This window comes from Ciconia boyciana, chromosome 7, assembly GCF_034638445.1.
Source record: "Ciconia boyciana chromosome 7, ASM3463844v1, whole genome shotgun sequence".
Classification (NCBI taxonomy): Eukaryota; Metazoa; Chordata; class Aves; order Ciconiiformes; family Ciconiidae; genus Ciconia; species Ciconia boyciana.
The window spans coordinates 25,900,611-25,925,937 of record NC_132940.1 but is presented as its reverse complement, the minus strand read 5'-3'; the positions used below and the strand labels follow the sequence as shown (position 1 = coordinate 25,925,937).

General features: G+C 36.4%; 1 protein-coding gene across 3 annotated transcripts in view; it reads left to right on the top strand.

The window, feature by feature from the left end:
• NEK7 (NIMA related kinase 7) overlaps positions 1-22,733 on the top strand; it is an 80,477-nt gene extending 57,744 nt beyond the window's left edge. The window contains exons 9-10 of one of the 3 annotated variants that reach the window (XM_072866431.1): positions 3,972-4,085; positions 11,010-22,730. In XM_072866431.1, the coding sequence (XP_072722532.1) occupies positions 3,972-4,085; positions 11,010-11,120 (225 nt within the window). In that variant the 3' untranslated portion in view covers positions 11,121-22,730. Of the gene's footprint in view, positions 1-3,971; positions 4,086-11,009 lie in introns of all 3 variants that reach the window. The other 2 variants (XM_072866430.1, XM_072866432.1) reach the window with 2 other exon arrangements.
• Positions 22,734-25,327: the final 2,594 nt, after the last annotated feature.

Here is a 25,327-nt window from a genome sequence, read left to right as displayed (position 1 = left end):
TGGTCAAGATTGGTAGGTGACATGTAATTTTAAAAGATATTCTATTCTGAGAAAATAAAGATAAATTGAAATTGAGGTGAACAAAGGTGTGAAGAACAGGTAGCCTTCTAAGGCAACTACGTCTTCAAAGTTCTTTGCATATAATTTGTTGATCAAAAGACTAAACACTTGTGTTGAAGGATGCTGGGGAAAAAAAATTTATTTCCATCAGCAATGGCAGTGAAGTCTTTGTAGTCATGTTCCAGGTAAAAACTAATATACCCATCTCACTTTTCACTTACCTGCAGCCACCTGCCTCAGTGAGTCAGCAGAACTTACTTAACACATATTCAACAGGATTGGCACCTCCTGTTACTTTAGGATTTTGTAGAAAACATTGTCAGCCTGTTTAAGTTGTATGTTACTACTAGGTGAATTGTCTCCGGTAATATTAGTTTACTTTCTATCACTAACATGTTGCTTTAAATATTAAAAGGGCAAATAGCTATATTGCAGTTCTGCGGAGTTTACAGCTGTAAGCTATGTATAGCTGTTGCTTCTAATTCTTTGGGACAATTCACAGGAATGAAGCCTGATACCTGATAGGATGTATTTAGAAGGTTAAATCCTGAACTGAAACTTAATCCCATACTGGGATTCCGTAGTACTGACCGTGGCAACTACCATCAATTTCAATGCTCTACTTTACCCACTTGCGCAAGCAGGAACATAAAGGTAGATGAGGATTTTCCAGTACTACTTCTTTTCCCCTCATTGGTTTTCTTGAGGATTTTTTAAAATCTGGAAACAAACAAAACCCTTGAATAACTAATTATTATGTAAAATAAACATGTTTTAAGGTTAATTTTTCTTCATTTTATGTTGGGTAGAATCCAACATATGTTGGATTCATGTTGGATAGAAATCCTTCTTCATGTTGGGTAGAAATCAATAGCACTTTTCTAAAGAAGATTTGGGGTTTTTTTTGAGCTTGCTGCTTTGATGCTGATACCGTATATTAAACACCTATGTGAATATTAAATTTTTCTTTGATTTGATAAATAATTTCAAAATAGCTAAATATCTTAATTACATTGATTAACTCAGCATCTTTAAATACCATTCTCTCTATTTATTTTAGAAGTTTTACCAGGATGTTATTTAAGTTGATATGGTGTTGTGTTTGGTTTTTTCCTTTTTATAAGAATAAAGTAATTAGGATACTTTTTGTTGATATATATTATATAGCTATAGTATATGGCAGTGTCTTCAATTATAGCTTTTAATTTTTTTAGAGGTGCATTTATCCCACTTAGTTAATTGTACAACATACCTGATGTTTGTGATGGTCTTTTTTTTTTTTTTTGGTTGATCATTGAGATGTAATTTTGAAATTTTAGGTATAGTAAACTCAGAATATATGCTTAACATTTTTCTCCTTTTTTTTTTTAATTATTTGAAAGTGGTTACTTAAGGTTCTTCAAGATGTGTGGACTAATGTGTGATATTTTTATTATCAGTGCAGTTTTGTGCTGGGTATCTTTTTGTGATATGTTTATTGCCTGCCTTTTAGCATGTTTTATTATATTGATTTCACGTTGATATGTGCTTATATGTGCTCTGGATTCTCTCTAGCTTAATTGGAGAAAAGCTGTGGCATGTTTATCACTTCTCAATAAATGCTTAATTGCTGCTAAACTCTTTTCAGTTATGTTTAAGTTTAGACTAATTTTCTATAATGTATGTTGTTTTTAGAAATTATTATTTCTAACCTATATTACAGTCTATTATTCAATGCTAACTATGTGGCCAGTAAGATTTTTAAAAGTATATTTTAAAGTCTGATTTTTTTTTAGAGCCCCAGGTATTTCTGAAACCTCAAAAACACTACCACTGGAGTTTTAATTGATATGCAACAAAGTAGACTTTACTAATTAAAATCAAGATGCTGTGCTTTTGCTACATGGACCTTTACATGGAAAAGTAGGTTTTACACATTTCCTTTTATTGTTCAGCGTAGCAATTGCATCCTTACAGGGTTGTAGGTTGGTGGCTTACAGTTCAAAAAAAAAAAAAAAGAAAAAAAAAAAGGAAAAAAAAAAAAAGAGAGAGAGCTGCCACCAGCCCTGAAGACAGACAGTGGGCTTTCGTCCCTCAGACACCCCCAGAATACTAATCAGGAAAGTCAGACCCTGGAGGTCAGGGAGCAAGTCAATCATTCTAGCGATCGTCTCAGTGTGGAGGATCAAATTAGCCTGAAAAATTCAGCTGCTGGGAGGAGAGGGCGAGCAGCTGTCAGGGGCAGCAGCGAGATGCACTAATGAACCAGATGAATAGTGCAAAAGCTTGAAAATAAAAACAGGACAGTTGACATTTTTCATCTGTCAAAGTAGGAGATGCATGAAAATATAGTATTCCTGTTTTAACTCCTTAGGGGACATTCAGAATTTTTTTAACACTCTGCAGCATTCAAACAAAAGTACTTTTTAATGAACACCTAGAGTACGAAAATGAGTATCTGTTCATTTATTTAGAATTTCCGCATGCGTACAGATCCTGCAGTTGATTTTTCTTTTTTTTTGTTTCCTTTTCATTTTTGGTCTTTAGCTTGCATTTTTAACATTCTTTTTAAGGTAAGAGACAATGTCATGTAAATCAAAAAATTAACATTATTTTGGTAATACAGTTACAGAATTTTTGGGAGGAGTGTAGGAGGGAACTGTAGTATGGTATTTGTTTTGGGAGCTTTAAAAGTATTTATTCTTACTTGAAGGTAATATGAAAAAGTAATGAACTATTTGAGAGCATTTTTATCAGATATAAAGTAAATGTAAGAGATTTTTGGTAATTTTCTTCATACATTTCCCCCCAGTGATATTGGTGCTTAGACACGAAAGAGTTAAACTGCTATCTAGAAGACGACAAGACAGATGAGAGCCATTTTCAGCTTGTCCTGTCCCTGCTGAAGCTCACTGAGTAGCACAGCATGGACTAGCGTGTTTCACACACACTCTGCCTGTCTGGGGAATGCACACATTGTCCTTCCAAAATCAAACTTATTAGCACATGTAGAAAAGGGTGACTGACTTTGGGGCAGCTCTGCGCTCAAAGCAGCATTCGTGCTGCTGCGGTTCAAAGACTTAGAAGGCTTTGAACAGAATGGGAGAGATTTTAAATGAATTTTTAGATTTGTAATCCTGCTAACCACAGCATTTGTTTCCACCTTAAATGTCAAGTTGTAACGTTGTCTGGAAATCATGGATTTACTAATGCTGGTCTTAAGCTGATCATTTATTTAAGTGCTCTCCAACAGATACTCTTATTTTTGTATTACAATTGTAAATTATAGTCATGGGTGCCAGTTCTGCACTTCTGATGATGTTTTGGGATTTTTTTTAAAGTATTTTTGTATAACATACTGAAGTACAAAGTTTTTGCATTTGGGGTTGTTTTGAAGTATAGATGCTACCTTTAGTTTTCTTCCTTTAAAAAAAAACTTTATCGAAGTGTAGTAATAGCTATGGAAGGTTACAAAATCTACTACTGTTATCCAGCATTTTCACCATACGGTATTGCTTTTGATAAGATAGTGTTTTCAAATAAATTCGATGTGTTTTTCTGAAAGGTCTTCAGAGGAAAATTACATCGTGGGTTTTGGGTTTTTTTGTCTCCCTTGTGTGGTGCAAGGACCCTCCACACTCACAGCAGTATTGGAAACTACTCAATTTCTCCTGATACTCTATTAATAAAACTGTTGTGGTATACAATTCAAATACTACAATATAAGGATTGTGACAGGTATGACTGTATGACATAAAATAAGTACACACACTGGTTATGGTTTTGGAACTTTGTTTTTAGCGCTGTGGCCCTTTTAAGCAGGGAATCAAAAGTCGTTAAAAATCACTTTTGATTTGTTAGTATTACAGATTTTATGACAAAACAGGTTTGCTTAAAAACACAAAAGAAAACTGTACATTTTCTTTAAACAGATGGCTGCACTGCAGAGTCCCTTTTATGGTGATAAAATGAACTTGTACTCCCTGTGCAAGAAGATAGAACAGTGTGACTACCCACCTCTCCCTTCAGATCACTATTCAGAGGAAGTAAGAAATTTTCGTTTTCATGGGCTAGATCCTCAGTTTATGTAAGCTGGCACACTTCCAGGGAAGTAAATGAACTTGTGTGATTTTGTTATTTGCAGATTATGCCCATAAATATTTGCTTGTTGAACTTGCTCTAATGTTCCTGTCAAAACAAGTCTCTGATATGATTTTAAGTTTTGGGGGATTAATGATGGAAACCTCATACCGTTAGCTTCTTAATTTCATTGAGCTTCCTTGCAAATATGACAAAATGCTTTCCCAGAATGCACAATGATATGTTCTACATGCCAGAATGGGATTGAGTCTTACATCTATAGTATGCTTTTCTAAAAGCACAACTATACAAGTTTATGTTGCACACTAAATTAGTGCACTAGCCTTGTTTCTCTAGGGGCTTGCATTAAAACAGATACAATGTAACTCACTAGCAAAAATGAATTGTTTAGTTCCCATTTGTCTGCATTATAAAACTGAGATGTGCTATTCGATACAATTGAACGGCAGTTCTTTTGCAGGATAGAGAGGTTCTTGACAACACTAATAGTAAATTTCAGAGAAATATAGGCAGACATAATATAATTGAATTTGAACAATATACTCGTGCATATCGCAGCAGTGTTTGTTTTAAGCTGATAGGTAACAGTTCTTTACTGTCATTAATGCATTTAAGGGGGGGGTACTTGCTTTTTTAAGCTCTAAAATGAAAAGAAACTAAATAAAATAAATATTTTTCTTAGTGCAAGTAACAGAATGAAAAAATATAAATGCTTGCTTGTTAATGTTCTGAGATGCCAGTTTTGAAATACTTTCCCACTTTGAAAACAGGGCAAACTGATAGAAGCTGTAAACCAAAGAACACGTATTAGTAACCAATTCTAATTGAATTCAGCCTACATGAATTAAAGATTACTTTGAAGACACAAACACAAGCACTGAAATACTTTTAATAAACATAAAGTGTTGTGCAGTTTCACTTAGAGTAGGGGTTGTAATTCTGAACCTTAAGTTTTTTCACATTCAGAGACAGTGATTGGACTATTAATAAAAAATTACTGCCCAGTGTTTTGTTTTGTTTTGTATTTATAGTGACAATTTTCCCCTTTTATGAAAAAAACTGGACTTAAAGATAATTCAGTGACGTTACAAAGTATGAAATAATGATCTATTGTTTAATTTATGCATTATACGTCTTTGTGGGTTTTCCAATTAGTCATTTTACCTGGGCCATTTTTAATTATTATTTATTGTAGACAATAAATATGGCAGTTCATATAACGAACTTCAGAACTGGAGGCCTGGAAGTACAGTAGGGTGTGAACAATAATGCAAAATGATAGCAAGAATGTCAGGGGCCGTTCTTTGTTGTGTCATTCATGCTGTCTTCCCTTTTCCATGAAGCGCATGAATATTTCACATATCTGCATCCTCATCCTCTATTCTTCTTGACTAATTTTCAGACTGTCTGAATTTGCATTTCACATGGTAGCTGATTAGGAGATGCCGAGTGCAGCAGCGAAGCCTCAGCAGGCGGTTTCCATGGTGACCTTCAGCAGGATTTTAATGATGATACCACTAGTGGTTCGTTGAAGTTGGCCTGCCTGCAGGGCTACTTCACTGCAGCTAAGTGTGAAGTTGGATATGCGGATTCCCAGCCGAGGGGCAAATATCAAAGTCTGGCCCAGGTAGAAGGTCTTAGAGTTTGGACGGGGAAAGAGATTCCACCTTTTATTTACATCTGTATAGTTTCTAGTGTTGAAAACAGATGCAAAGCACAGTGTGTTACGTTTTCTTTATTTCAAAGCAGACACGTACTTCTGCACCTTGGATAAACCAGTTATTTGCAAAATACACATAAGTTATTTTAAAACATAGAGAATCAGAGCTATGATAGGTATGCAGATAGGTATGAAAATAGTTACTTAAAAGTAGTAATCAACTATGGAGACTGTAATGGGAACATTTTTTATGTTCTGATAGAAGACGTGTCTTTGCTAAGGTACATGGAAAAATAGATATGTTTATTAGTTATTGCACCAAAATATACCTCCTTTTTTTTTTTTTTTTACTTTTATGAAAAAAACACTGTACTGGTATGAACTGTAAAAAACCAGAAACAAACAAGCTTTATCTGTCATATTAGGATACTGTCCTAAATGCTTCACCTGTACTGGAAATTTAGATATCAAACCTTTAACCAGGTTGGAAGCACACTCAGTGAGCAGTAAAGATCAGGGATCAGTGAACAGTAAAACCCACTTTGTATTTTATAACAAAGAATTTTGTGAAAGAAAAATTTCCCTGAGTGTTGATCTCTGCATCCTCTGATACAGGAGTGTAAATACTTTAATTACGAAATACAAGACAAATGCTTTCTAGAGAAACTTTTTGTAAGTACATTTTAATGAGTTTTAAGATGTGACAGTTTTCCTAAATTTTGAACTCTCTATAAGACTATAACCTTTTAGTAATGCATTGCATCTGTGTCGTCAGAAAATAGTGTGACAGGAAGGTGCACCTTAAGATAGATGGACAGATGGGTAATTTTTTTTTTTTAAAAACCTTTGGTTAGAAATCCTAATAGTCTAAGATGCATTTTCACAAACTATTGTTTCAGCAGTAGAATCATAAGCCAAGTTTTTCAAATGTTTAACAACTTTGGATATCTCAATTCCTAAAGAACGTCTGGTATTCAGGGTGAGTACTCAGCATTTACTGAAAGCTGTTCTTCTTTAGGGAATTCAAAGCAGGGGCTCCCTTGCCACCCCCAGTCAATACTCTTAAAATCCTGTCAGCCAATATTAGTATCATGTTGCTTTCATGATAAATGAAGTTTTCCAATCTCCCCTTTGATTGAGGTGCACTTCTTCTAAAGTCCATAGCCAACCTCCTACCCAGATGTGAAGGCTGAATGAGCCAGCAGGTCTAGAATGGCAGTGTTAGTTGCCAGCAGAAGGGCTTGAGAACAACACTGAGAAAGGACTTAAAGAAGGTCTCCTATTCAGAGTAAGAAGAGTTTGGGGTTTTTTTCCCATCCAAAATTTCCTATATGAAAATTTCTCTTTTTCAGCTATCTAACAATGCAAAGTACTCACCTGTCATAGTTCTGTCTCCCCCGCCCCTCCCCCCCCCCCCCCCCGACTTGAGTGATAATTATTTATTTCATAGCTGAAAAACCTGCTAAAGTTAAAGAAAGTGTGTCCCACTGCTCCGATGTCAGGCTAAGCTCCAGGCTAAAGACAGTCATTGTGCTGAGTGCACAGAGGAGGTTAAGAACAATAAGCAGCCAAAGAAGTTTGCAGCTTGGGGATGCAACAGGAGGTCCCTCCAGCTCAGTCATAAGTCTGCTCTGCCTGTTGGCCAGTCTGTGCCAGTTAATAAAAAATTACTCTATCTGTAATGATAGTCTGACTTTAGAATCCCAGTGCCTCTTCCCATGGTACTGTTGGGCTCTTCTGCTACATTGGAAATTTTAGTAATACTAGAGGGGTTGACAAATGGATTTCAGGTTTATTGAAATGGATTTTCCTGTAGGAGTTAAAGGAATAGTGCTATAACCAAGTATTAACATCTAGCATGGTCCCAGTTTCAGTCCTGAAAGTCTGTCTTCCTGTGTAACTGTTTTCATCCTGTACAGCAAAATTAATTCACCTTCTCCCAAAGGTTTGCTGTTCAATAACAAGGCTCAAAAGAACTCAAGGATTTTGAAATTACTCAGGAATCTGTACTATCATTGTGCAGTGTCCCAGGCGTAGTCAGCTCAGCGTTCCTGCCTTACAACTGAGATTCTGGACTGGGGAGGGGGAAGGAGATTTTGCAGTAATAGCAGTGACCAACATTTAAATGTTAAGACTCATAGCCAAAAGAGATATATGACTCTGTGGTTTATTTTATTACAGTAATAGTGAAGGTTTGTTACTAATTGAGCTCACCTCTTGCACTATGTTGGGAAGAGAATTTGAGTAAACTGATTCAGTGACTGTCCCTTACTGTGAACTTATTCTTGTAGATCCTTTCTTGCATCCTAACAATATTAGCTACATACTCATTTTGGTTAGAGTAAAAAAATAAGAAGCTGCAAAAAGCTATCAGTCAAGACACCATGTGGGTGAATGGATTTTGCAAGTGTACTTAGTGATTGATAGGACCTAAAGCCTTACATGTACTTTTGAGTAATGATGCTGTTTTGCTACAGTGTCTTTCTAAGCAGTGAATCTTCTTGGCCATGTTATTGAAGCTTTGAATTGTAATATAATGTAACAAGTAACAAAGTAACTCTGAAGGAAGGCTTCCTGTTTAATGACTTAACAAACAATTTGAGTCTGAAATTGATTTTTAGGTGATAAAGTTCATTTTGGAAAACAAAATCAGTTACTCACAGGCCAGGATTGAAAAGACATGAAGTAGCCTTCTGGAGGTAAACAAGGCTTCTCATGCTTTTCACAGGTAAATTTCTTGAAGGTCTACTTCTGCTGTTCTACCCACAGTAAAGTTATCGATATACTGTTGGTAAAAAGAGAAGAAAGAATACTCTGTTTCCCCTCTGATGATAGCTTTATAGGTTTCAATTCTTCAAGGTCTTTTACTAAGACTTTATTTACTGTATGCAGTTCTATTGAACAGATGGAAGTCTTCACAGAGAAAGATAAATGTATATGTACAAGATTCGATGTCGTGTTCTCCAGATAAATTACACTTGTACTCTCTTTACAAAATGTTTACTTATTTGAGTCTAGTTTTGGGCTTGGGGTTTTTGGATGTTCTCTAGTCTTTCCTGTTTTCCATGCAGGCTGTCTGAGGTGTTGCATAGCAAGCTGCTCATCCCTGCTAATACCTTGTGCCTGTTGCTTACACTGTGTCCTATCTGCTTCTTCTACAGGAGATTGCTTTGCTTTGCATATTTGTATTACATGTTGGCAATTACTATTTCTTACAGTAGTTCATGACTTCCAGCATTCTATTCTCCAAATGATTGGGAGTTATTATAGGCTAATAGTTTTTCCTGTCAGTGGTATTGCATTTTATTTATTGGCTGCCAGAAGCAATATGATGGCTTTTATAACTCCATTAGTCAAAATATACTTAGCATATTTAACATTAAAATATCAAGTCTATTACAGATTATTTTGATTTAATGTTTCTTTTCAATCCAGCAATCTGACCACTATCTTCAGAAGTAATGATCTCATTTTTAAATATTAAGCTCTTCTTGCTAAAGAAGGGGGATGTCTAGTGACATAGTTTTTGTATTGTTAAATATGATAAACCTGTACATTGTATACAATTTACAACGTTTCTGCAAGGGCTAATGGATAAAGTTTTAAATAGTGGTATGCAGTGTTTCTTAACTTCTGGATTTCCTATTCCTGTGCATTTAAATTAATCTTCTGAAAAGTGAAAGGAATATAATTATAATTTAAAATCCTTCTTGGTCTTTTTATAAAAAGCAGGAAGGAAACTCTCTGATGGCAGATTTTAATATGCAATCCACATTACTTTTGAATAATCATGGTGATGAGGTCGCTCTGTGTTAGTTGCAATAATTACAGATTTTTTCCAATAGTCATACCTAATAGTACTGGGAGGGAGACTGAACCAAATTTGACATTTAGCCATAGAAGGGTGGATTGCAAGGTGTTGGCTTTTTTGTTTGTTGTTCCTCCCCTCCCCTGCTATGAGAGAGCCAGGAGGATTTGGCAAAGCTACTAAAAAGCATAAAGGAAGAGCTTCAGGGTTGGTTAAGTTGCTCTTGCAAAGGACTGTAAACATTTTAATAAGTTGTCGTGAGGCAGGTGTATTCTGCATTACAAAATGCTTAGGAGATGCACACAACTTGAAATAGATGCCCCATGAGAAAGTTATCCAGACTATGTTAAGTTCCAATGTCACCTGAGCCATATCAAGGGAGGAAGATAAACCTGCAACTGTTCTGCCAATCTGTGGAGGCAATGAGAAGTGTCTGAGTGGTGAGGAAGCTCTTTAGCATTGCTTCTGCTGAATAGGTGCGCTATAAAAGGCCTATAGAAGGCGCTATAGAAGGATAAACTATGGTGTTTGTGGAAACTTGGGGTTTTCTAGTCATAGTGATTTGTTTATTCCCAGATAGAGGCTTCCATGAACATGTTTGTTAATTATGTGCTTCTTTCTATAAAGAAAAAATCAGTGATCTAATCTTAAGAATAGATACTGGGAACATAGACCAAAGGTTATTTATTCCAGTATCATGTCTCCAACATTGGGCAAGTGGAGTAACAGGGACAGCATAAGGTGGTACTTCTCCAAAATACTTTCCCAGCTTCCAGTTTTAAGTTCAGAGATTTCCTCAGTCAAAGGTGGAGTCTTTATATTAAATAGCCCTCAGTGGGTTTAATTTGTTCAGTTGCTTTCTGAATGTGAGTGTATTGGTAGCCTCTAGCAGGAGGAGGTTCTGCAGGTTAACTGCGTGTTATAAGGAGAATCACTGCCTTTTGTTTGTTGGAACCTGTCATGCAGCAATGCTGTTTATTGCGGGCTAACTGTTCTGTCGGGAGAGAATGAGTAAGCAATCCCAATTTACCTTCTCGGTGTGAGTTTCAGCCTTCTGCAGTTTGCAGGCATAGCCCTCCAAAAGCACAGGACTTTTCATTTAAATAATGTATAATGGGACTAAACGCATGTCTAAAATTGTATGTTAAAAGGATTAGAACTTAAATCTGTTGATCAGTTTTTCTGGACAACAGTACAAAATGTAAAAATCACGGGAGTATGTTGCATACATGCTTGCATAAAACTGTGTGTGCAGTGTGTGTCGAGAGAGGGAGGGTTGCGTGTGTGTGTTTATGCAGAATTGCTATGTTTGGCTAATTTTTGCTACTTAGTAATTTAAAAATGCACAAATACTAATTGACAGGATTGTTGGCTTTCTTACATGTTATTTTCCTTTCCTAGCTGCGACAATTAGTTAATATGTGCATCAACCCGGATCCAGAGAAGCGACCAGACGTAACCTATGTCTATGATGTAGCAAAACGTATGCATGCGCACACTGCGAGCAGCTAAACAGACATCAGATCATGAAGAAAAAAGCAGAAATAACCAAGTATTTTAAGTAAATCATCCCACTTCTTTGTGTGTTACTGAAATGTAACTATTTGAAGCTTACTGTTGTGCTTTGAATTGTAAACCAATTTATATACAAGCTTTGTTGTTTTCTGTTTATTTTTTGTATTTTTTACTAATGTGCAGTTTTACAAGAGATTTAAATATGTAAAGCATAACTTTAAAAGATACCGAGAACCACTGATTTCCATGTTAAGTGGGTTCAAGTATATTTTCTTTAATAACAAAATTGTATTCAGTTGGGCCTCAGTTCTAAAACACAGTTGCACTTTTGCACATGATACAGATATTAGGCTTATTATCCAGAAGCAAAATGGCTGAATCTCTCAGCTTTTTAGTAATTTATGGAAAGTATGAATCAGCACAGTTTATTTTAATCTTTGTTCTAAGAGGGACATAATTATTATAGAAGGTTATTGTATTTTATATTGAATTGTAGTTTGCAGTTCTCGGCATAAGAGTAGACAGGCAATAGGATTAGTTCTCTGCTTGCCGAATATGATGGGAAAATAATTTCAGGAAAAACTGTCACGCTGAAATTTTTGTAATATCCCTTTTTGTTTTGTTATTCTGTCATAATGCACATAAAACATTTGTTGGAGGTTTTCTGGGAAAATTTAAGGTGTTGATTCTGCAATCTGATCGTTTTCAATAGACTTGTGCAGCACTGCCCTGGGGCAATAGGAGTCTGCATAGTTAAGTCTTAAAACCACGCAGATGCTTCTTGTAGCAAATAGGGTTATTTTGAGGCTAGTGTTTATGAGAAGGTCTGATTAAATGATGCGGTCTTTAAGTTACAACTTCCCAACTGTTTATGTATATGTCACTGTTTGTAGATTTTTGTGTTTAAAATAATTTGAATGACCTTACAGTATATTTAAATTTTAAAATGTTTTTTTTAAATACATAAACCTTTTGGAAGAGATATAATAGTGTAGTATAACACAAAATGTATTCTTCATGAATATCTGGTTTTGTATACTGCATCCTGAGAATTAGTTTTATATTTAGCAAAAGTAAATTTTAGCTTTTGTGTTTAAGAGAAAAGTTGCCACTCCTTCATTTGGGAAATAAGTATATATGCAAAATGTCTTACAAATACTTTATTAATTGAAAAGGAAATTCAGAATATCTTTGTTAGACCGTAGTACCTTTTTGGGTATGCTTAAATAGTATTTTTATTGTTAAGGAAGGAAAGTGTCTTGTTTTTAAATGTAGTAAAAATGGACAATGGACTGAAATTTCTTGAGTTTCAAGATTGAACTTTTTATACAGAACTGTCAAAACATAATTATTACCAGTTATATTGCTAAGAAGCTGTTACGGTCAGTTAAATCTTTTTCCTTATGTGTGTAAAAAGAAATTAGTTCAAATAAAAGCAGCGGTATGTACATACACATACAGGTTCTAGATGCAGTCAGTTGCCTGCATGCTCAGATTTTTTGTTTGTTTGTTCTCTGTGCAGCTTTAATTTTTTATTTGATATAATGCCCAAAGAATAAAAATCTAGCTGTGGGGTTTGTGGATGAAATTTTCAAGCTAGGTCAGGGGTTTTTCTGGTTTTGTATTTTTTTAAAACTACAAATACTATGGAAATTGTGTTTGGCAAAATACAGGAGTTTTTAAACAGTATGTGCCAGATCATCAGCTTATCTTAATACATATTTTTTTATTTTTTTTCCCAGATTTTGTAGGATGAATCCTTAGTTTTCCTTCTAGCTTCTGTGTATACTTAATCTTGTAGGACTTCAGTGGAACAATTTTAGGGAGGAAGAACCACAGAAACCTTAGTTTGTGTCTAGCAACCTCTAGACTTGTTTTCATTTAGTATCTGATTATTGAATTTTAAAAATGATGGTTATGTTCTATAACAATAGTTCATATGTCATAGAATGAAATGGTTTGTATTGGAAAAGGCAGCACAATACTTGCTTGACTGCCAGGATTAGGTCTTAATATGCACAACTACTCAAACCATTTTTTTTCTGAAATGTACTAGAACATTTAAAAATCAGTGGAAAAAACCCAACACAGTCAGGCTATTTGCATCTAATATTATGCATCAAGTATTGAACTTTTCCTGAAAGAAACCAATAATAGATTTTTTTTTTTTCTTCGTGTCTGGAATGATACATTGAGTAAAGAAAACCTGAGTTAAGGGTTAGCAAATGTGCATAATTCAGCATTTATTTTTTTTATTGTTGTTTTTTTAATATTTATGATTAAATCTTGTGCTGAGGAAAACAAATAGTTGTTCCTATTTTAAAATCTGTAAAATGAATGGTACAGATGAATGTGGTACCAAACTTTATAATTAAGAAGCCCATACAGGTTACTAGAACTGCTTATATAACTAGGGGTTGTAGAATCTGTCCCCTAAGTAAAGCACCTAGTAACATATGAAAATAAGTCTGTTATAACACTCCCATGTGTGCTATACACTTATAAAATATTTTCTTTTATAAAACACCATTCTATTTTTCATATATTGTTGATGGTGACATTTGGCACTATTTATTTTAAGCTATGGCATTACATCTTTATTTTATTTAAAGAGAACGTGTTACATTTCTAACCAAAATGTCTGACTAGCTCCTCTGTTTATTTCAGTAATGCTACAGTATTAACTTGCTTCATGAGTGAACTTTGTGCTTTGAATGACATTGCATAAAATCTTTGTCTTGTCTTGAAAGCTCCCCTGCTGTGCAGTAGTCTAATAGAAATAAAACATACAGATGTTAAATATAATGTAAAAATGATAGTGTTTCTATGATATTTTTTCAAACTTTTCTTGTTTCAGATATATATGTATATATTACAGTAGATGCTACCTATCTTGTGGACAGTTTACTGCTTCCAGGAGTTGATTATAGGTGAATTTTCTTGACTGTAACAGAAGACAGTATGTTTAAAAAAATCTTTTTCATATTATTTGTCAAAAATTTATCTAAAAATACTACATCAGGTATATTCACAGTTAACCCAAAAGAGTGTTTTTATCTAAAATTTAAAAAGAAATCTAAAATTATTTTCAAAGCATATGAACATGTCTGAAAAGCGTAAAAATAACAAAGAGCTCCCATTATGGCCCCAGTCCTGTGAGCCCTTGTTTATAGATAGGCTGGTTTTTATGTAATTTCAGTAATTTTGAGTGAACTTCATCTACGCACATGAATAAATAGTAATCAGTAGGGTATATAGAAATGATGTGCTCAGCTCAGATTTTATACTTTCTGTATGTCACTAGTCTGGTAGCAGGGAATAATGTGTTTTTCCCCCTTTTCTGTTGCACTCTAATGATCCAGCTACCAATTGTATGAGCAGGCAATAGAAGTATGTAGTCTTTTTGTAATGAGCAGAAACTTTAACAACATGCCAATATACTGGAAGATGAAATACAGTATTAGAAGTGTCTGAGAAGGCTGGTGTTTTATTCATACTCATGATTAAGAAAGCCACAGAGTGAAATTCTTGACAAGAGGCTTGGAAATGGAGAAGGACTTCTTATGCCAGTGGTTCTCAAATACCTCTGAATGGGACCCAAAATTGCAGTGATGTTTGTTTTCAACAATCTGTCCACTTAATCTCTGTCTTTGCTGTTCTACAGTGAGATGAGAATCTTAATGGCTGAGTTTAAATGCTGGTGGTGAATGCTGCATCAGGTATTTGAGCTTCTAGGAACAGGAGGTTGATGTGAGGGAGAGTCAATGAAGGCCTTTAAGTCTTGCTTTGTGGAGAGTTAATTTAATCTGGAAGTAAACATGCTGGATAGCAGAGTTCAAAACACTGTTTTTCCACTATTTTTAATACTTCTTTAACAGTCAAAAGTTTTTCTAACTCTGCCACATCTCCACATCATCTACCCAGTGGCAGTGCTGGTCTTCTGAATTTCTGATCTCTGGTTTGGTCTAGGTGAATAACTGAACATTTCTCCCAAGATGACCCAAGGAGGGAAATACAGGCGCTGGGCATGCCCAGTGGGGTGTTACTTATGTTTCCAAACATGTCTCAAATATAGATTTTTAAGGTTCTTTTTAAAACTTTACTCCCTTCCCTGAACCTCCTTCTTCAGTTGATGCTTTTTAAAAATTGTTTCCCTTTCATGTTCACTTCTGAAGTCCTACAGTTCCTGTCTTCCACTGCTTCTGCTTCATCTGTCCTGTTGTCTGCTCTACCCTCTTCCTGATTTGAAGTCCTCTGTGTCTAGTTTTCCTAGTGGCCATTAGTTTGCTTCTTTCTTTGTGACTTTGCTAAACTTAACCAATTTCTGTCTTCTCAAATTTTATCCCTCACCATGGGCAAGCCCTATTTTTTTTTTTCCCCCCCTGATGAGTACTTAACTCCATTGTTCTTCAGTCTGTTTTTTCCCTGCCCGATGCCTTTGATTTCTAGTCTTAGACAGATTTTCTCACTGCCTCAATCATTCCCATGACCTTGTCTTTACTAAATACTGTTCACTTTATTATCTCTCATTTCTAAATTCCCTTTCTCTGATCACTACCTGCTCTCTTTCAGCTTATCTGTCTTTCTCTCTCCTCTACCCTGCCACTCACTCCTTTTGGGATCTCCAGTCTATTAACCTTTCTGACTCCTTTAGTCTTCTCGGCTGCCTCCTTCCTTCAGTGGCCTCACTTCCTTTGACTCACTGGTCTTTATTTTAATCTCTATCTGCTTCTCTATACGTGGTTTCTTTGGTTGCTTCTCACATTGCCCTGTCTTCATTCCCATCCCCAGACATTTTTTCTTGTAATTTCTTAATTTCCATTCCTGCCTTTCCGAATACCTCTGAAGAGTATGTCAGCACAACACAGCTTTGGACTCAGCTTTGCCTTACCTGTTTTAATTCTTTCCAAGTGGACTTTTAAAACACTTTTATCCCACCTTTTTTTTTTCTTGTTGAACTTGCTTGCAGGTTTGCTTTTCATTTTATTTCTCCATTCATTCTTGATACAAAATGTGTCTTCAAAACCAATCCTGATTTTTGCGTGATGAGATCTTTTTCAAAATTCTTCTCCTTCTAAGAATCTGTTTCTGAACCGGGTTTCTCTGCCTCTTAACTATATGAGTTTGCCCCTTTTATTTTTGTATCTTTTATGTCTCTCACTCCTTTTATTGAATGACTTCTTCCTCTTTAAATCCTTTTCTCTTCACTAGCAATTTCCTTCACTAGCAACCAAGTTTCTCTTCCCTCTGTCTTGAAGGGGATGGCACCCATCATCCTAACTGGTTCTCTTTTTTAATACTTTTGCCCTTTATTTCCCATTTGTCATCCCCTAAATTCATGTACCTGAACATCCTCCCTCCATTTTGTTTTCAAGTTTTTGGCTTTATCCTTTGTTTTGAATGCCCCCAAAATCCAGTGCTTCCTTCCCCAGTTTGGTTCTCCCATAGTTCTATCTCCAGATGATTCCTTGAGTATCCAGCCACAGTCTCAGACCTGTTCAGATTCAAAGAACTAATTTTTATTCCTAACTCCCTCTAGACTATTTTCTAACATCCCTGACAATTTTAGTTGCCTATTTTCTAGGCCCACAACCTTTCTATCCCTGATACTTCTCCCATGCCTGCATATCAAATGTCTCAAAGTTAGTAGTATCAGATGCCAGCCCTCTTCACTATCTGTGTTCTTCCTTATCTCTTATCTTCACTGTTTTAACCTCTGTGTCATTTTGACTTTTCTCCCTTCAAAGTATCAAAATTGACAGGACTAAACTTGTGTTGTTGGGCTTTAGCTGTTTCATGTGCTGAATAAGGAACTCTACCAAATTACTACTTGTTTTGTGTTTTTAAGAGACTTGAGTCCCACAAATTTGGTCTTATCTCAGGACTGTAGAGCTGGAGCAGATTCTATTCCTCCAAGTACTTCAAAAGTCCTTGAATTTGGGCCTTGATTTAGTTTTCTGCCACTTCAGATACAGAGTTTTTGCCCTTCATTTCTTTGTATTTACTGTATGTAACTTTGTCTTGTTTCCACATGTACGGTGAACAGTTGTTTTCTTGTTATAGCAACTTGATTTCAGTGTTTTTACCATTGCTTGAAATAAGAATGTGCTGAAGAGCTTCACTGGCTGGATCCAGAGTGTTAGGCACAATGCTCCCCTTTGTTACTGTCCCACCCTTACAGTGGCTTCTCTTACTTGTTGCCCTCTGTATCTTGCCTAACTGAAGATATAGTATATTATGCTGCAGGGTAGTGTAGTTACAGTTGAGCCAGCTGTAAATTAGATAGCTTGTATACTTGCAGCAATACTGCAAGTTCTTGTCAACAGCCAAATGTTTATTTGTCCTGTAGGTCTAGAACTGAGCTCTGTGCTGTACTACTTCTCTATCCACGCTACCCTAATTTAAAGCCAAATCAGATCTGCCTGTGTGGTGGACTGCATGGTTTTCTGTGTAGGTGCACTGACTTCCAGTTTTAGCAGGTTTTCAGATTTGGAAGACTGTATGTTTGCAGAGATTCACTGTTGATCAAATTGTCTGACCTTTGATTTGCTCATAATTATCGTCGTATATATGTTGAGATTGAAAAGCAAAATTCTCCATAAAACTCAGAAGTTTGGGGTTTTGGGACTGTAGGGTGTAGAGCTGAATGTCAGATTCAGTTTGGTGTGTGTGGGTATACGCACATTTAATCACTGTTCATTTGCACCAGAATAATTCTTCTCTTTTAGAAGATCAGTTGCTTGTTGGCACAAAACAAATACTTTTTTAGTATTTTTCAGGTTTTATGTTTATTGTTTGTTGCCAGTTTGTATCATGTCATACCATAAGTTAATTTGTTCTTCTACAGCTGCCTTAATGATGGTTGGAGGCCTTAACACCTTTTATCTAATTGAAATCTTCTGTTCATATGGAAATAAAAATAAATTAAGAAATTAGGTGCATTGAGTCCTTCCTGATAGTTCTACTTGCTTTGCATTTAAATCCTAGCAATAGAAAGAGGTCTCAAACTGAACAGAAATGGTCCCCAAGATAGAGCAGACATGTTTTGGGGTTCCCTACTTCTCCATCTCCTAGGTCCTCATTCTCTGGCTTCCCTGGGGCACTTGCTGGGGGCACAGCACTGCTAGTGTATTAAAGGCTAATAGAAACTTGGAAACTAAAATGTTGATGTTGTTTATGTTCCTGTGGTGTCCTTTCTCAGTGTGAATAGGAAATCTCCCATTTAAAAATGACTAGGAAGATCTTTGGTATTGTTATACAGTTGTTTATTGCTCTTTACACATTTGGCATTAAAAATGTGTGTTTGCTGTTACAAAGAGAATTTTAAATCATGCAAAGGCTCTTAGTTTGCCTTTTAATGTGGTGTTGGTACTCTTCTGTACACTTCATTTGCTGGTTGTTTCTTTGATTTCAGTCATGCTGGACTGTTGTAAAGATGATCATTAAAGCTGAGTATTGCATTTTCTGGTAAGATTTTGTTGGAGAGGGGGAAGAAGGGAAGCATTCATTGATTTGTTTGAATTTGGCTGCTGATTGTGCTTGAATCAAATCGTAGAATCATTCAGGTTGGAAAGGACCTTGAGAGAGGTCTCTAGTCCAGTCTCCTGCTGAGAGCAGAGTCAATGCTGAATTCGGACCAGAGCTCAGGGCTTCAGCCAGTTGGATCTTGAAAACCTCTAGGGACAGAGATTGTGCAGCTTCTCTGGGCAGCCTGCTCCAACACTTAGCTAGCTTCACTGTAAACCTTGTTTTCCTTATGTTCAGTCAGAAACTCCTCAGTTACAAATTATGGCCGTCATTTGTTCTCCTGCCACTCCTCAAATGTTCTTTATATTGCAAAAAAGGTAAGTTAAATATTGAAACAACCAGAGAACTTACGATGTTTTATTTTCTGAAACTGTTGTTGCAAACAAATAAATATGTTCATGTAGTAGTACTTCTGCATCCTGTATGGCATGTACACTATATTCAGTTACTACTTCAGTGTAAAATAACATTTTTGACAGTAAAACTTGATTTAAAAGTTCTGTGATGTTTATGGCCTGGGTGTTCTCAGTTGTTACCTTTTAAATCTGCTAGATGTTTCCTGGCAGAGCACAGTTCTGCCCGCCTTGGTGAAGCAGGGAAGTTGGGATCCTGAACATAACTTTGTGTTTCTGTCTTCTGGAGCCTGCCTTGAGGAAGGTAGCTTACCACTGGGGATGGGAAGAAAGCTAACATGCATCAGAATAACTGGTGGTTATGGGAACTCTACTTTTAAACTCTCATGTGCTGGTGGAAACTTGCCTAGAGAGATTTATCAAAGCTGAGATTTGAGGAGGAAAATGACCTGGGGGGGGGTGGGGTGGAGCAGTTTTCAGAGTAGTAGGTGGTTTTGGTAAATTTTCCCATGTGTTAAATGAGAACTCAAAATTTGAAACTTCTGACCACAAACTTCTTGGAAGCAAATAAAGAATATGACAAATAGATTCAGTTCCAAATTTGACAGAAATTCAGTCTTATGAGACAATTTCCTCAAACTAAGAATAATTTATTGATCTTATAAAAGACCATTTAACAGTTACGGATCTGGCAGAGTGGTGGTGGTGGCGGCTGTATATCATTTTTGTACTGGAGCTTTTACAAGGCATGTGTTTCCCTAGACCTGCTTGTGGAGTATCGCAGCTGTCTGGGCTGTCTGGCAGCTGGGGTCCTTTGTCTGCCTCATGCCACATTAGTGGAGCACAGGCGGCAGAGGGAACATGGTGACCAAGTGTGCCTTATGTAGCATTCACTTCCAAGCAGGTACTGGCACAGGGTGGAGCTGCATATGCTGCTCAGTTCTCTTGCTTCCCAGCACCAGTCATGTAGGTCAGACCGTCTGGCGCCAGGAAACAGAAAAGCTAGAGGTACTGTGTAAACACACATCTCTGATGTACATCAAGTCCACCATGGTAGAATTTCTTCTGATTTTCATTCATTTGGAATGACTTAATATAATTCAAAAGCTTAAAAAAATGAAAAAGGAGTCACAAATGATTCAGAGCTTTTCCTCTTGCAGAAGAATCTCTTGTAAGGTAGTTTAATTTTGCAGGATTCAATGTGCATTCTTAGCAATGATGATTTTTGTTGCTTATTCTAAAACAAAAATTTTAGAATAAAAACAAAATCTTATTTTAGAGTATGATTGCTCCATACTGTGATCTGTTAGGACTAAAATTCTTCCTGCTATACTCTTCCTCACTGGATACGAGGAATTCAAACTTTGTTTTCAGAAGCGTAGGAAGAGCCAAATGCAGTTGCACTGATTTCAGCCCCCAAAGAAGGACTTGTGCTTGAGTCCGGTCTGAGCAGCTGTAATGCTTCCATTTCTAGCTGGAAGGGATTTCCTCCAAGGCAGAAGGTCTGCTAGAGAGACATAAGACAGCTTTCTGAGGACCACGTTAAAAAGTATTAATGAGTTTGCAGGGAAGAAAGGGGTCTTAAGGCATTATTGTTGTGGAGAGTGTTTTTAATTCTGTGGCCTCTGTGACAGGCTTTGGAAATATGGGGGTCTCCAGCTGCAGTATGCACTAGGCTGAATTCAAAGGAAAGGGTGCTTGTCCTTTCTGCTTTAGCAGAGAGAACTGTACTGTGTGTTTGGGGGCTAAATCACGGTCTGGCTGAAAAATCCTGCCTTGGGAGAGTCTTTGTAGGTAGTTTGCATGGAATATCCAATAATAATAGCAAGTCAGTATTTTGAAGAACCAGGTACAGTCATCTTGTTTCTGTAATTTAGTTGTTCCACTCCAGAGCTTACATGGATATGGAGATGACTTTGATAACTTGGTCCTTGTGTAATAGCAGAAATAGGGCAAGGGTTACCCTGTCTCGTTTTTGTATTCTCCTGTGGTGTGTTTTTGTTGTTGGCTGTTATTTTTTGATGGGTTTTGGTTTGTTTGCCAAACACTTCTCACCTTAAAATTATAATTCAAAAATGTTCCATATATACGGAATAATAATTTTATATACATTTATATATATATTAGCAAGGCTTACAAAACACTGCATGCTTCTTTATAGGAAACGTTTGTAAGTTGATCTGTAGTGACCCAGATGTACTTGCTACTAGCTGCCCTTGACTGTCGCATTGCACTGTTGTGAATGTGAACACATTTTCTTTGTTAAAATCTAAGGACTGATCCTATGAACATAAAATGCAAGGCGTACACCTTTAAAAAAAAAATTCCGCATACTGCAAAATGAGGCAATTATTTGGTCTTTCCAGAACCCTGTTTCCTGTGTGTGGGTATCAGTGGTAAGTATGGCCGTTAGCAAGGCTGGCGCTGGTTCGAGCATCATTAAATAGAAGCCTGCTGACACTGGCCATTGATCCAACAGCCGGCACAGGACCTCTGGGCTGCAGTATTTCCTCCCCCATCTCTTACTTCTCTCTGGGGATAACCAATTGGAAGAAATGACCCACTTGCCTGGAGTTTTTAGAAGCAGTGGGCAATTCAATGTGAATTGTCAGCTCCAGCTAGAAGGGCAAAGGATCATGCAGTTGACCCTTATCTGTTGTTGGCATTCTGTTGCTGTAACATTTGGCCATCCCTCGCAATGTCACAAATCACAAGAAGACCTTGTGAAACTCCACCAATACATTATTTGGAAAGCTGTCATCTTTTAAAGCTGTTATGATGCAAAAGGGTGGTGATTGTTTTGAGCTATAATACTTTTAAAAAAAAAAAAGTTCTGCCTATTTAGTAGTGAAATGTCCATGATGCTAAGCAATCTGTTTATAAAACTGTATTTTATTTGGAAATTGCTTTGTTTTTCATTCTCTGAGAGTGCACAAGTTGACAACAGTGGTCTCAAATGGGTAGAAACAAATGACGTTCAGGTAATATCCACGAAATGGAACATACTCCTCAAAGATACCATATTCTTTCTGTTTATTATTGTTTTCAGTCTTGAATGTTTTCTTTAAACAGCATTAATAGCTCTCAAAACTGCTGCAAGCTTTTATAAAAACAACTTAGGTATTCTAATATGGTGTGCTATGAGAACTTTGCATATATTTTGCAATTGATGATTTATATTTCTTTTCTGTAAGAAATTTAAATTAGACATGGTATGATTTTGTTATTAGAGTAGTACCCAAATGCCATAATCATTATCAGAATCCCATTGTAACTAAGTGGTGCATCTATTTGAGGATATTCTCTGTATTGAGCACGGTCTGTCATCTAATTAAATAAACTTTTGCAGTAAGTTGCCTCACATGTTGATTTGGAACGCCGGCAGTCATTTGCCTGCAGCAAAGTACCTTCCAAATGTATAACTTCTGCCTGCTTTATGGGGCTCTTGTTGGAATTTGACCTTTTTATTTCCTCCTGATTTTTAATTTCTGACTTTGTATAGAACCATCAAGCTACTGTAAAAAGAACTGTAAATCATAATTGTAATTTATTTCACAGTAATTGAGTGTAAAATTCTGTGCTTAACATGCAATCCTAAAACACAACTTCCTTTTAAATCAGATATTCTGCAGTTCTCTCAAACTTAAACTATGGTCAGCGTTACATCTTTATATAACTTCATGATTTCATGTAATGAAAACCTGAAATAGAAATTCTTTTTGTTTGACTGCATAAAGTCAGAGATGAAATTGCAAAGAAATCAATTGTCTCCTTCATACTTCTCAATAATTGTCTTTATATTCATTCTTTAAGGTCCTAACTAAGTTGAAATGCAATATTTCATTCCTGACATTTAATCCATGAAAATGTCCTTGGAGATGTATTATTCCGTTAAAATAATTTACATATACCCTACAATGAACACACACTGCTGGAGGTATATCGGAATCATTTTTGCTCTGCTACAGGACATAAATAGGAAACATATACATGCCTCATTTGAAATTGGCTTATATAATTGTCATATGACAAATGTGTTGTCATCATCTTGGTGCTAATTTTGTTGACTTATTTATTAAAAAAAAGTACAGTATCAAACTCTAACATGTTTGTATGATCTAACATTGCATCTTTGGCTATTCCGATTTGTGTAGTATTTTGTTTAGTTTGTAAATTAATAGAAGTGGTACTTCTGAGCTCAGTCTGTCCAGATATATAAAGGTACAGTAGATTTGTCCATCTGTACTGTCAGTGTTACCATTTGCCTACAAGGGTATTGACCCTTGAACGAGCCATTCTGGGGGAGACTATGGTATGTACTCACCCTATGGCAACTACTCTGCTTGTGCAGCTTCTAACCACACTCTTACCTGGCGATACGGTGTGTTACGAGCAAGGTAGTGCCGGCTGAGTGAAATAAGGCTGACTTGCATATGTGCTAGCATTTATTACTGAACAGCTGATGCTGTGGCCTGCTTCATTGTGCTCAACTCATTTGTATGCTGGGTATTGCCAGTCTTACAAAAAATGAGTCGTCTTTATAGGAGTTCGTTAATGGCTGGAACTTTCCACATCCAGAACTCTATTAAAAGCCACAATAAGTCATTACTTTGGACTTGTATGCTTCCTGTGCACCTCTGCCCATACTTACTCATGTTAATCAAATAATTTTTTCCTACTATTTAAGAAAGAAGAATGGAGCAAGAATTATTTCTATCATGGTAGTGCTGCTTCTTTATATTTCTAAACTAGCTGAAAGTCTTAAAGATGTGTGGCATAGGAATAGCTATTCTGTTGAACTCTGTGGATGTCCATCTTTGGACACCATAAAGGGACTAGATTATTTACATGTACTGAGCATTTATTATGTGGATGTGGGTATTGTAGGTGCTTTTAAACTGGAGATCTGAAAAATCACTTGAGTGCTATTGAAAAGCCTGATGTCCTGCTCAGTTTGGAAAAATATGGCACACTTTCTACCTTAATGACCCTGAGGGTACAGGTTGGCCCTAATTATGTCTTTGTTTCCATTTTATTTTTCCATGCATCTTGCACAGTACTGGTTTCTGTCATGTACCAGACCGATGTTCCCAGGCAGAATACTTCATAGCAAATTGTGTAAGTGAGCAGGAGGCCTAGAGGAGTCCAGCAACTTTGGAGCAGCATGCAAACCTCAACTCTGTCCTCCTCTTGTGTATTTGTAGCTCTGGTTTCTGCTCATTTTTCTGGAGTGTAGCCAGTTCCTACAGTGCTTCTGGCCTTTTTTAGCATTCCCAGTTTCTGTGAGATCCTGCATTTCACACCATGCTTAGCTCTTAGTTCTGCCTTTTACCTCTTGGCTTCGCTCTGTACTGTGATTTTCTGTGCTTTGAGAATCTTTCCTTTCAATGTTACGCCCTTTTCACAGCATCTGTCTTGGTAACCTTGTACTTCTCTCATTCTCCTAGTAATTTTGTGCTTGCTGTCTCATGTACTTCTGCTGTGATTTGAGGATGAGATTGCTTTTGTGGTTTCTTTCCTCATCTCCCTAGTGGGACATTAAAATCCCTTTCCATTCTGAGAATCTGGTAACATCGCGAACTACTTTGCTAGTCCCAGTTACGCCGAAGTTGGACTAAGAGCCTCTGAGCAGGCTTTGTGTTACCTATGTGGGTCACAAAGGATGCATTACAAAACGTAATTTGCACAATGGCTATTGAGAAAATTGAGAAGCCACAGTATGCAGGATTTTGAAGGAAAAAAATTCTGAGTGGAGATCTCAAGTAGTGCTCAGTATAGTGTGGGATTAGGTCTTAAGCAAACACTCATGAAGAGTACTTGTGCAGCATTACAAGTAACAAAACAATTACCCAAAGGACAGCACCTTTTGAAATGATTGCTGTAATTTGGCTAGTACTAGTAAACTTGCTGTTTTCTCTGTCTATATTTTGTCCATTAATATTCACCGCAGAGCAAAGCAAATAGTGATATTTTTTGTTTGAAAGATGATTTTGTTGATAGATGTGGACTGTATAAAAATGAAGGATTTTTCTGTGGTTGTATAACAAATATACTTCTCTTTGATTCAGCACTAAACTTTAAGAACAAATGAGGATGCAGGGAGTGATTTTTTTTTTTTTTATATATGGCACTTCCTTTCATTGTTGCAAGCAGAGATAACTGCATGTTTGGTTATAGTTTCATAACATTTTTTTTTTTAATTAAAACTTCTAGTTTCTTTAGCTTTTCTTTCATCACAAGATCTGCTGCCCTTAAAGGAAAGCATAAAGAGAAGCAGTGTCTTGCAGAATCCTATTTATTCTGAGATAGATGATGTCTTCCACA